The sequence below is a fragment of the Eubalaena glacialis genome, chromosome 5 (assembly GCF_028564815.1).
Source record: "Eubalaena glacialis isolate mEubGla1 chromosome 5, mEubGla1.1.hap2.+ XY, whole genome shotgun sequence".
NCBI classification, from domain to species: domain Eukaryota; kingdom Metazoa; phylum Chordata; class Mammalia; order Artiodactyla; family Balaenidae; genus Eubalaena; species Eubalaena glacialis.
Window position 1 is genome coordinate 74,330,053 of NC_083720.1, and position 13,080 is coordinate 74,343,132.

Genomic DNA, 13,080 nt, shown 5'->3' on the forward strand with positions numbered 1-13,080 from the left:
CCCTGTTTTCGGGAGGGAACACAGTTGAAACAAATCACCAAATGTCCTATTTATAGCCAGCAGCTAAGCCAAAGAATTCAGAACACTAGAAGGGAACTGAAAAGATGAAATGTACTTGGGAGAAATACTTTGGATTGCTAGGAAACCTCTTGAGAATGCTGGTAATGGGTGACTATTTGGTTTATGCATCCAAGTTAAAATAAGCTTTGCTGCTTTGAACCTTTATGTAGCGCAATGGAATTTCTTATATTGTGTCTCTATTTTGAAAGATCATTTGGCAGACAGTGTTTGTTTTGTCATTTAAAATGTCTTCAATCCAATCCCATTTTTACAACTTATTATAATTGGTTGGATAATGTAATACTGAAATAAAGGGTTTGTTTGTTTTTGTGGCTGTGTATGTGTAAAAAAGGGGGAAAGAAGAATTTTCAGGCGAGTTTGAACTGAAGGCTCTTTTACCTTTCCTCTTCCCCACCATATTTCTGGCCCTATCATAACTTATCAACTTGACAGTTCCAGTGACCTTCAAACCAGTTTTCTTGACATCAGTCTCTACTCCCAGTCGGGTTCTATGTGTTTCCTGTTGTATTATTTGAAAAAAAAAATAATAAACTGAACATAAAAAGAAATGAAATGGAGGTATTTGTAATGAGGTGGATGGAGTTAGAGTCTGTCATACAGAGTGAAGTAAGTCAGAAAGAGAAAAAGAAATACAGTATGCTAACACATATATATGGAATCTAAGGAAAAAAAAAAAAAAAGGTCATGAAGAACCTAGTGGCAAGATGGGAATAAAGACACAGACCTACTAGAGAATGGACTTGAGGATATGGGGAGGGGGAGGGGTGAGATGTGACAGGGTGAGAGAGTGTCATGGACATATATACACAACCAAATGTAAAATAGATAGCTAGTGGGAAGCAGCCGCATAGCACAGGGAGATCAGCTCGGTGCTTTGTGACCACCTAGAGGGGTGGGATAGGGAGGGTGGGAGGGAGGGAGATGCAAGAGGGAAGAGATATGGGAACATATGTATATGTATAACTGATTCGCTTTGTTATAAAGCAGAAACTAACACACCATTGTAAAGCAATTATACTTCAATAAAGATGTTTAAAAATAAATAAATAAAAAAAATAAAATAAAATAAACTGAACAGATCATACATGTCATTCCCTAACAATCTGCTGCACCCTTGCCCCCCACTTAAAAATCCCTGCTACCTACAGGATAAAAGACAACTAACTCAGTGCCATCCCTTTGCCTGGAGTGTTTTTCTCCACTTTTCCATATGGCAAGCTGCTATGCATCTCTTAGCTTACTTAGCTTAATAGCCTTCTTTGTACTCTTACAGGAAGGACATTGTTCATAACTGGTTTTGATACCCTTTTTTTTTTTTTTAAATTAATTAATTAATTAATTTATTTTTGGCTGTGTTGGGTCTTCGTTTCTGTGCGAGGGCTTTCTCTAGTTGTGGCAAGTGGGGGCCACTCTTCATCGCGGTGCGCGGGCCTCTCATTATCGCGGCCTCTCTTGTTGCGGAGCACAGGCTCCAGACGCGCAGGCTCAGTAGTTGTGGCTCACGGGCCTATTCGCTCCGCGGCATGTGGGATCTTCCCAGACCAGGGCTGGAACCCGTGTCCCCTGCATTGGCAGGCAGATTCTCAACCACTGCGCCACCAGGGAAGCCCTTGATACCCTTTTATTGGGTATCAAAATGAGGATTCCTCCTGGGGCCAGTGTTTTCCTCCTACCCCTACTCTACCCTTTTTCTGATAAAAGTCTTGCACCTTTGGCCACAGAGATTGTTCCAGGGGCTGCCAGGTAACCCAGGTCAGGACAATCAGATAAAATTTCCTAGGGTTTTCAGATTGAAGCTGGGAGAAGAGCATCTTTCTCTTCTGGTGGTAGACTTGAAAGGATGCGATCCTGATTCCTGTAGTTTTTTGGATTTTTGTGAGCTACCCCAATATCCTTCTAGTGAATTCTCTTTCATTACTTGAACTAGTTTGAGCTGGATTTTGTTTGCAGGGCACAGACACATGGTACAGACACTTATATAGTATTAGAATTTATCTGTTTTCATGTCTAGGTCTTGAGAACATGAATCTCTTGAAGACGTTTTGTGAAAGTGGTTAGCACATTTCCAGGTGTTCAGTACTTGGGTCTGATGGAACGTTTTCTCCTGTTCATATCAGTTTGATTATGAAGATCTCTTGCTTTCTCATATTGGTTCACATTTATTGTTATGAAATATATTATAAAAAAGAAAGTTTAAACAGAAAAAGTATACTTAATCCCACCACCATAGCACAGCTCTTTTGATATTTTTGTGTCTTCCTTTATAAGCAAATATGAATTTTTCCATAGTAAAAACCACACTTCTGTTTTCTTTTAAAAGGAAGCAAGGTACAGTTTTCCTTCTTGTTTGCTTTTCTCTGGCTCTGAAAGATGACATTTGGGATAAAGATTAAGCCACATTCTTTAGGTTCCTTGAGGCCCCTGCCAGGTGGTTCCTTGGGATTTCATCACTGAGAGAAGTTTATGTGGGTGTGGCTATCCCTATTTTTATTAATGCCCCCCCCTTTTTTTGCTTTCTTTGTATTTTATCAGGGAAAATAGCTTGAAATTGAGAACAACTGGCACCTGCTTTCTTTTTTTAAAAAATTAATTAATTTATTTATTTATTTTTGACTGCGTTGGGTCTTCGTTGCTGGGCGTGGGCTTTTCTCTAGTTGTGGTGAGCGGGGGCTACTCTTCAGTGCGGTGCTCAGGCTTCTCATTGTGGTGGCTTCTCTTTGTTGTGGAGCACGGGCTGTAGGCGTGCAGGCTTCAGTAGTTGTGGCACGTGGGATCAGTAGTTGTGGCACACGGGCTCTAGAGCTCAGGCTCAGTAGTTGTGGTGAACAGGCTTAGTTGCTCCACGGCATGTGGGATCTTCCCGGACCAGGGCTTGAACCTGTGTCCCTTGCATTGGCAGGCGGATTCTTAACCACTGCGCCACCAGGGAAGTCCTCATTTTTTAATATCCCAACTACATGAATAAAAACTGAAGATAAGTATTATTCAAGAAAAATGCACAGCAAGAAGTCCCTGGAAGGTTGTGCTCTGGGCAAGTCTGTGGGAGCAGACAGTGAGGCCATGGGCCCCCTGTGCTAGGGTGAGGGCCTGCCCCCTCGCTGTGCTCGTGTTCCCTCGCAGAGAGCCACCTGCTTTTGGTTGACTCCCTGCACTGAATCCGGAGTGGAGTGGAGGGTGGTAGGGGCCTTGGTGGTGCAGTTGTGCTACACAGATGGACCTTAGTTCTTTCCAGAGTTCTCAGTTCCACCCTTGCCCTGTCCTCTGCCCTCTGCCCTCTGCGCTCCTTTAGCCTGAGCCCAGCTCCCCCCAGCTCCTGCGTGGCCAGTTAGTCCCAGCCCTCTTTTGCACATCCTGTGATGCAGCCTCTCACCTTTTTAAATCCCTGTCAACTCAGTTTCTGATTCTCAGAGATTTAATAAATGAAACGCTCTCCACTGGGACTCTTGTCCTGTTCTCTGTGGTTATAGGCTTACTCCCTTTTGTACTTTGGTACTTGAGTCCTCTGTGACTTTAGAAAGGATTGCTGGGGGCAAGATTGGGGGAGTGTCTTACTTAGACCTCCGTCTGAAACTGGAATCCCATTTCTTTTCATTATAATAACCAGTTTTACATAAATGATTTATCTAATAACTTCCACTTTCTGAAATATATCTAAGAGTAAGAGATGAGACCAGATACACAAGTGCCAACATTTCAGAGTCACACTAAAGCTCACACATGTAGGTCATAAAAGTTCTACAAGTCCTGACTGTAGGCCCTTCATCTCTACTTTGGATTAGGTTCTATAGCAGAATTGTTTCTTGGTTTACCAAAGTGAGATTTGGGACCAGAAACAGGTGCTAAGAGACAAAGGAGACAAAGGTTTTGCTGACAAAGGTTTCTTGGCAAAGGAGACAGCGTGGCCCCGTTTGCCCCAGTGATGCAGCATGGTGTGATTATGGAAACTCTGCCATGAGCGTCTTGGGCTCTCATGAAAGGGTTAAGTATATTTAGTTAGGGGCCCCTGCTTAAAATGGCAGTGAAAGTGGGAGGACCACTTTTTTCTAGATTATTGTCAGTATATCTGCCTTCTAAATGTACCTCTAGTATCTTTCACCAGGGCATTCTATAGCTTTTAAACCATCTCCCTCAAACCCACTTTTAATCCACTTTGTGTTAACCAGTAGCCTATTTATTAGATTAAGATTGTTCAATTCTACAGGTAAAATGATAAATCTAGTGTAAATACACCCATAATCCCAATGAACAATGTGATCACAAATAGATCTAAATGTGTACATGGGAATGATAATGAGAAAAAAGGAAAAGTTGTTGTAGATAGCAGGATTATGGGTAGCCTTTAAGTAATGTTGACTGATAAGCTATATTTAATATTTTTAGGATAAAATATTAAAATCATATGAGTCATGCCGTTGCAGATCATATTGTTAAAACCTTGCTCTTTTCAAATACACAAGTGCACGTGTATATAAGTAATATGACAATGGCATTGCATAAAATGTGGAAAAAAGAAAAAAGCATGGCTAACTTAATGTTTACCACTGCCCAGTGTACCTCAGCCAACCTTTGAGGGCCTGCTACGTGCCAGGCTCTGGTGTGTGGATGACAGAAGTGCTGTACTCAGAGCTTATTTTCTGGTGTGGCAAACAGACAAACAAATGAGAAGCATCGTCATTGTAATGAGCATTGACAGGGAGAGGAGGCCAGGTTGGAGGGGGTGTGAGTGGGACAGCCAGCTGGGAGACCCCAGGACCCTGTGCACAGGCAGGGGAAGGGCAGGTGGCTTGCCAGGCTCAAGAATAGGTTGCAGTAAAAGAGCTTTTTTAAATCACGAAGAATAGAAGCCAAAGACAAAAATTTTTTTAAGATTATAAAGTACCTTTTTTTTTCTCTGCTCTGTGCAACCACCTGCCAATGAGTCCTGTCAGTAGATACCAAAGAGTCATCTGTTCCTACAACCAAAGCTCTTAGCAAAATAGTAATAGATGGATACTTCCATATGAGAATAATTACTCTTTAATGTCACAGCCTAAATACTTTACAGTAGTGGAATGAGGAAAAGAACTATGAAACATGGGATACACACACACACAGTCACCTACAGGGGGGTAATGTAAAGTGTGTCAGCTAGGTGTTCTCACAGGAAGATTATCAGACACAGTCGGTGAAAAAAGCAAGGTGTAGAATTTATAGGTACAGTATGAACCCATGTGTATAGATAAACAAATTCAGGGCTGCATTTCACCATATATTTGCACATACATAAATACACAGCAAAAAGGTCTGGGAGGATACATACCTGTCTCGTAAGGAAAGGAAGAAGGCAGGCTTTCTCTTTTTACTCTATTTTACTTGGACTTCTTTATTTGAACATTTCACCGTGTGACTGGCTTCATATATCGTTTGTGTAATATACACATGAGCGCCCACATGCGGGGCTATGCACACTCAAACCCAAGTGATAAAATGCTAACTGTATTTTCATTTGAGTCAAGAATGAGATAAAGATGCCCACTCTCACTCTTCTTATTTGCCATTGTTTTGGGAGTTATTAGCTAATGCTAAGGTAAGAGAAAGAAAGAAGGGGCATGAATACAGGAAAGGAGGAGGCAAAAATGATCATTCGTTGAAGGTGAAATGATTGAATTGTTGTGTACCTGGAAAGCCAAAGAGAATTGCCTGAAAAACTTAGAAACTAAATAAATATGTATATACATTCTGCAGGTAGAATTTATAGAATGGCTTATTTGGGGAAGGGTTCTTAAAGAAACTCTTTTATTTATTTATGGGCTCTGTAGTTTGCGGCACGTGGGCTCTCTGGTTGAGGCGCATGGGCTCGGTAGTTGCGGCCCGCTGGCTTAGTTGCTCCGCGGCATGTGGGATCTTAGTTCCCTGACCAGGGATCGAACCCGTGTCCCCTGCATTGGCAGGCGGATTCTTTACCACTGGACCACCAGGGAAGTCCCAGAAATTCTTTAATAAGTGGTCATCTCTGGGGAGTAGAGAGAAGTTAGGGGGAAACTTTTGCTTTTTTAACATTTTTATTTTCAGTTTTACTTTTAAATGAAATTTTATATCATGTTCATGTATTAATGTTGCCCACAAAACGAAGTTAAAAATTAAGTAAACTTTTATTTGATTTTCCCTCCATAATCAAGATAAAAAAATTAAGAATTCATAGAAAAACATGTAAAATAAAAGGAGAAAAAAGAAAGTCCCAGAAAAAGGTAACAGATTTGAATATGTGAAATAAAACTCTTTGTAACAAAGTAGCACATTTGTGATTAAAAGGAAAGTAACACATGCAGAAAAAGTATTTGCTCTGGCTAGATTATGTGAAAGAGCCTGAGTTTGGACTACAGGGGGAGCCAAGGATTAGAAGCAGAAAAGTGACACAAGACTGTCCAAGGTGATTTTAATAGTCATCCTTTGTTGAGAACAACCACCTTACACATTTATTGTGATCTAGTTATTACTGTATTGAAATTACTCTTATGCTTTGTCTCCCTTCCTGGAGGGCAAGGACCATGTATTACTCCTCTTTAGCCACTTCTACAGTGCATCGCTCCAGGGTGTGCCCGGTAGATAATATCTGAATGAAACTGAGACATTTTCAGATGGTGGATCCTGCTGGTCTTGGCAGCTTGCTAGATCTGAAGGCTATGGAAGATTGTAGAGTGATTCTTGTGTGGTCCAGTGGCTAAGACTCTGTGCTCCCAATGCAGGGGGCCCAGGTTCGATCCCTGGTCAGGTAACTAGATCCCACATGCCGCAACTAAAGATCCTGCATGCCGCAAGTAAAAGATCCCGTGTGCCACAACTAAGACCCAACGCAGCCAAATAAATAAAATTTTTTCTTTTTTTAAAAAAAAGAATAAATAGCTCTTACACTTGAGGAACTTAGAAGGAAAGGTAGATGAGTTGGGACTTAATGCAAATGTGAGAAAATCATTCCTAGCATTGCACGGGGTCACAGAGGACTGCCTGACCCAGCCTCCGCTGCTGGGGGTGGGGAGATTGGGAGGACTGCCTGTATGGTTCCTGTCTTAAAGATTGAAGAAGCTGGCATGGGAAGATGGGGAGAGGGAGATGGGCTGAGGCCACAAAGAGTTAGTACTGCGTTGGGTATGTGTCAGGATGTGTGTGCATAGCAAACAATGGGTCGGTATTTCTGGATCTTAATTTTTATTCAGCAATATCTATTTGATTCTTTTATTTCCAAGAAACTTGATACGAAGGTGGAAAGCTATGAGGCTGAAGAGGAAGGGACGCGGTAGATCATAGAGAACCTTATTTGATATGCCAGAGACTTTGGACTTTATCCGTAGGTAGTAGGGAACTTAAAATCGAAAGAGTTTGTGTTTGAGGTGGCCCCTCCAGGTGGCTTTGTAAGGGATGGGTCCGAGGGGGGTGAGGCTCTGGAATTAGGGAGATCCTGAGGAGACTGCTGTGGTCATCTAAGTGAGAGAATGACATCTGAACAGGTCAGTGCAGTTAAGAAATATTTGGAAAGTAAAATTGGCAGCACACTTGGTAACTGATTGGCCCTGGAGAATGTAGGAGAAGGGGGGACTCCAGGATGATGCCTCAGTTTCTATTTCTGGTGGTGCCCCCATTGAGACGCTACAGGAGGATAATCTCAGCTACCACAGAGAAGCCACATAAAATAAAGATGGACTGTGTCTACTGGATGTGGCGATTAGGAGTTTATTGGTGACCTTGGCAAGAAGAGTTGCAGTGGAGGGAGATGAGCAAAAACCAGATTGCAGTGGTTGAAGAACGAATGGGGGCTACAGTAGAGCTGGGACATGGGGACAGTTCTTTCAGGAAGAAACAGAGATAATGTGGAATGTGAAGAAAGGGGTTATTGCCTTGTCTAGAACAAAAAGACTGCTTGGTTTTTTTTCTGTGTAAAAGAAACAATTATGTTATCTCCCAATTAGTTTTATAAAGAATATTAGGTGGTGGTTTGCTGTGTTTTCAAAAATTACTGTATGTGTTGAAATTATTACCAAAATAAGAATAGAGATTTAAGCTACTTTAAAGAACAGGAATTGAATGCCTGTAGCCTTATCTTTAGACATAAATTATGTGTACATCTGTCCACAGGTTGAAGGACTTGGCCATAAACTGACTTAAATGTGCAGAACAGAATCCTTCAAAGATAGAACTGAAATTCTAGAATATTTTTCAATATATTCTTGGTGATTTCTTCCTTCAGAAAGGATTTATGGTCTTTAAGTGTTATTTGATCTAAGTTTACTTTAATAATAAGTATTTTAACAGTATAATACTACTATAGTAGTAATAGTATATGTACATGGTTAGATTTAATTTCTATAAATTGCATTTCATCACAGGTACTGATGATGTTGTAGGTCCCGAAGGCATGGAGAAATTTTGTGAAGACATTGGTGTCGAACCAGAAAATGTAAGTCTAACTTACTAATTTGGGTAGATCAGTTGATCTGATTTTGTCTCTTGGCAAATAAAGCAACAATGAAGATGTAAGGGTACATTAGTTTTTATGAGGCAATCTAAGAAATAAGTTCCAATTCTAAGTTGGTTTGTAAGCAAAAGTTTTTTTGCAATTGGTATGGTGTAACTACAGTCAGTCATTTTTTTCTCTCATTTAATTTCTTGTCTCTAAAAGGTACAGTAATAAAGTAATTAAACTAGATGTTTAAAAAGTGGCGTGGGCATGTGTGCCTACCATGACGGATAACTGGGGGACTGAGGGCTTTGTGTATCTTTGTCCCCCTCCGTAGTTGTTCCAGCCTAATGTAGAGTTTGTCCAGGACTTTGAATAATTAATTATTCATAAGGGTTTTGAATAGGTTATAATTAAAAAGGTTTTTTCACAGCTCCTTCATTTCCAGTTGAATTTAGCTCAGAAAGTGATTGCTTTTTAGTGTAAAGCCCCTAAGTATTTCCTTTAAAACATTTAATTAGAAGTTTTTTTATATGCTTCATTATTTTTGCATAATTCTTATCATCATGTTATTTTTGAATATTTTTTCCTATTCCCACATTTGTCTTACTGCAAAATGAAACATTATACAAATGCTCTGACTCATTAACTATGCAGTTTAATATTACATCAGCCTCCAATTTAACAAATACCTCTTATATCCTGAATGAATTTATGCTCTGGAAGAGCTCTCAAGGGATCATCCCTTTCATTCAGACTGTTGGTGAGATATCTGGTACCCATGCATATCATGCTCTTCGAGACTTCACACTTTTTTCTTTAAAAAAATTTTGTTGGGCTTCCCTGGTGACGCAGTGGTTAAGAATCCACCTGCCAATGCAAGGGACACAGGTTCGACCCCTGGCCCGGGAAGATCCCACATGCCACGGAGCAACTAAGCCCACAACTACTGAGCCTGCGCTCTAGAGCCTGCGAGCCACAACTACTGAGCCCGTGAGCCACAACTACTGAAGCCCGTGTGCCTAGAGCCCGTGCTCCGCAACAAGAGAAGCCCGCGCACCGCAACAAAGAGTAGCCCCCGCTCACCGCAACTAGAGAAAGCCCATGCGCAGTAATGAAGACCCAACGCAGCCAAAAATAAAAACAAGCAAACAAACAAATAAACTAATTAAAAAAAAAATTTTTGTTACCATTTCTATGCCTCCATCCTTCCCACTTCCCCCCCAAGTAACACTGTGAATTTTCTAAAGAGCCTTTGGACTGTCTTTAACTTACTACATGGATTTTAGTTTTGTATTTTTATTTTAATGTAATCTAGTTCAGGTGTCTTGATAAATTATTGAGTTTGGTACAGAGGTTTGGGGACAGCTGGGTCAGTAGTATTTTGCCTGATCTAGTCCATAGCCTAGTCATAGACAGACAAAAACATTTCACTGACCTTAAGAAGGAAGTTTTCTGACAGGGGCTAGGCCAAGGTTGGCAGTGTTTTCTGGACAGTAGTGTAAAAGGGGCGAGAGTGAGCTCGGCCTGAGAGGAGATCCAGAGTTTCCACCCAGGGGACAGTAATAAGCATGTGATCAGAGGGGTGGGTAGCAGGGCCCGATGGTGGGGAGGCTGGGAGGCATCAGGCCGCCAGTGTGAGAGGGATCAGGTGGGCATCTCCTCTCAGGGCCAGGAAGGCCTGTCGGGTGGGAGGAGTGCTGACACTGATTCTAACCGAGAAAACAGGGAGGCCCAGCTCTTTAAAGTTCCTCAGCCCCAAATACCAGTACTCAATAAAAAATAGCTACTGTTATTATCGTTTTTTGGCAATTATGAGTCTTTGGTTCTCTATTTCTGTAGCAGTAGAAATAGTCTTGAAATGTTGAATCACATAGAAGACTGAACGACTGAATTCAGATTATTATTCCAAAGCATTGATTCCTGTACTTCAATTCTAAGATGCCACTAATAGAATTTTTTAATTCTATTCATCACTAAAAAGGAAAAATGTTAAGTAAATTCTGATAAGCCATCAATTGTGGATACATCCCAATTTCAGAAATTGTTTGAAAAACCAGCACAAAAATAGTTTTTTAGAGGCTTGTCTGCATTGATGAGTGAGCACTTTAAAGTATTTAAAACCCTCACCTTGCCTGATATTTGTAGCTTATAAAATTTAAGCAGGCTTGTAAAATTCAGTTCAACTTCCATTTACTAAGGTAACAGCAAAATCCTTTAAGTATCTAGCTTCCTTATTAGCTGTACTAGGGAAAGGTCTATTTGTGTAAAGAAGTACCCATTGTGAATATCTGCTTTGGCTGTTTGGCCACATTACATGCATGCTTGTATGTGTGTTCCTTTACCATAACCTTTTTTTTTTTTTTTAACTTAACAAGTATTTATGTGGAAATTTTAATCCTTCTAATAGAGGATTGAGTATAGATAATGTTTGAGAACATATGAAGTTTGAATTAGAAAATATGTAAATAGATACATAGGAGTCAGAATTCCAAGAAAAGCTGAGGGATGAGGAGAAAATCCACTAATGTGTGAATAGTTTGAAGAACACGTAACGCCTTCTTTCTGGGAAATCCTTCCTAGTAGGCCCCTGATCTCTTAAGTCACCATTTTCTAACCAATTTAACAATCATATTTTGTGGTGATGTGCATAATATGTAGAAAAATTGGTTCACTTATCAGTTCTAGTTATCTAGAATCTAGATTAGTAATCTAGATTTTTAATGTAGATTTTTAAAATCTAAAAAACCTAGTGACTTAAAAAAAATGGGTAAGTACTGATTGAATTGATATTTGATTGATAGGTCCTAGAGATTTACTGGGTTCTCACTGATACTAATCTCCAAAGTAGAAAACCATAAAGTCAGCACCAAGAGAAAGCTTTGCATTAATCTTCCAGTTATAAATTAAACAAAGCTGGAGATTTTTAGTCTACAAACGAGCTCATTGGCAGTTGAAAGGACAGACCTTCTGAACCTCCTGAATGCTGTTGTTCTGGAGTCCTTCATGTGCCTTTTGGCTCTCAGGGCCTAATTAAATCATCTAAAGTGATTTCTGAGTGGCTGCTTGCCTCATTATGGTGGAGAGTGTTATGCTTTTATTTTGCATTTTGTTGTTGTTTGGGATTTTAAAAACTTTGGTTCTATTACGAAAAATAATATAAGGCAGGTGCAAAATTGTATTTTTTGATTCATTTTCAGGGATAACAGCCTAAAAATATGTTGATGCTCTTTTTTTTTTTAATTTTTATTTTATATTGGAGTATAGTTGATTTACAACATTGTGTTAGTTTCAGGTGTGCAGTAGAGTGATTCAGTTGTACACATACATGTATCTATTCTTTTCAGATTCTTTTCCCATGTAGGTTATTACAGAATATTGAGTAGAGTTCCCTGTGCTATACAGTAGGTCCTTGTTGATGGTCTATTTTATATATAGTAGTGTGTATATGTTAATCCCAAACTCCTAATTTATCCCTCCCCACCCCCGCCTTTCCCCTTTGGTAGCCGTAAGTCTGTTCTCTGTGTCTGTGAATCTATTTCTGCTTCATAGATAGGTTCATTGGTGTCATACTTTAGATTCCATATATAAGTGATATCATATAGTATTTGTCTTTCTCTGTCTGACTTACTTCACTTAGTATGATGATCTCCAGGTCCATCCATGTTGCTGCAAATGGCATTATTTCATTCTTTTTTATGGCTGAGTAGTATTCCATTATCTATATGTACCACATCTTCTTTCTCCATCTGTTGATGGACATTTAGGTTGCTTTCCATTTCTTGGCTTGCCTCATTTTTTATGTTATGTCACCCCGATTCCTTTCACCGTCACCACCATCTGACCCATTTGGGCACATGGATTGTAGTTTAATGGTTTGGGGCAGTTCTTCTGTTAGTTGAAATGAAGCATTTAGGTCCTGGGTAAAGAAATCAGATTAACTGCCAAATGCAGAGTATGCTAGTCCCCGGCCAACTGTATACAGAAACATTTATTTTCTTCCCATTGCCTTCTTTTTTTTTATTACAACAAATGGACATATAGCCATTCAGCAGTGTATGTGTGAGCTCCACTTTTGTACTCGGGTTCTCTTTTGTGTGAATGACTGTCCAGAGATAGCCAGCCTTGCAGAGTGGCAAAGCTTCCTAGGACGGTCTTAGGAAGGCCCTGTCCCTCTTCTTTACCTCTCTAGGAGTGGCATACTTTCTTTTTTAGTTACCCCTCACCTTGTCTTGGGTCTTGGAGGTAGACAGGATGGGAGAGCTTCGTCCTCATCCCCCAATCCAGGCGGCCTCAGCTCTGTCCCTGTGTAAGAGCCCTGGAGAGCTTCCAGTTGGAGGCATCTTGGAAATGTAATTTTGTCTTTTATACCTTTACATATTTATTAAACTCACCATCACTGTCTCGGTGCCACCTTTTCTCTCAAGCAGCTGAGTGAAAAAGTGACGAGCGGTGCCAAAAGCCCGAGTTGTCACAGTTCCTCATGTCTGCACAGTTTCAGAAGATGCACTGAAAGCAAGGATGGCGCCCCACTGAGAAGTGATTGAGTGATTGTCCGCTCATCCTGC

General features: G+C 40.4%; 1 protein-coding gene across 4 annotated transcripts in view; it reads left to right on the forward strand.

Moving 5' to 3' along the window:
* The window catches only part of DCUN1D4 (defective in cullin neddylation 1 domain containing 4), a 66,589-nt gene that overhangs the window by 31,071 nt on the left and 22,438 nt on the right, over nucleotides 1-13,080 (forward strand). For all 4 annotated transcript variants that reach the window (XM_061191381.1, XM_061191382.1, XM_061191383.1 and 1 more), the window contains one exon: nucleotides 8,442-8,512. In XM_061191381.1, coding sequence (XP_061047364.1) covers nucleotides 8,442-8,512 — 71 coding nt within the window. The remainder of the gene's footprint in view (nucleotides 1-8,441; nucleotides 8,513-13,080) is intronic.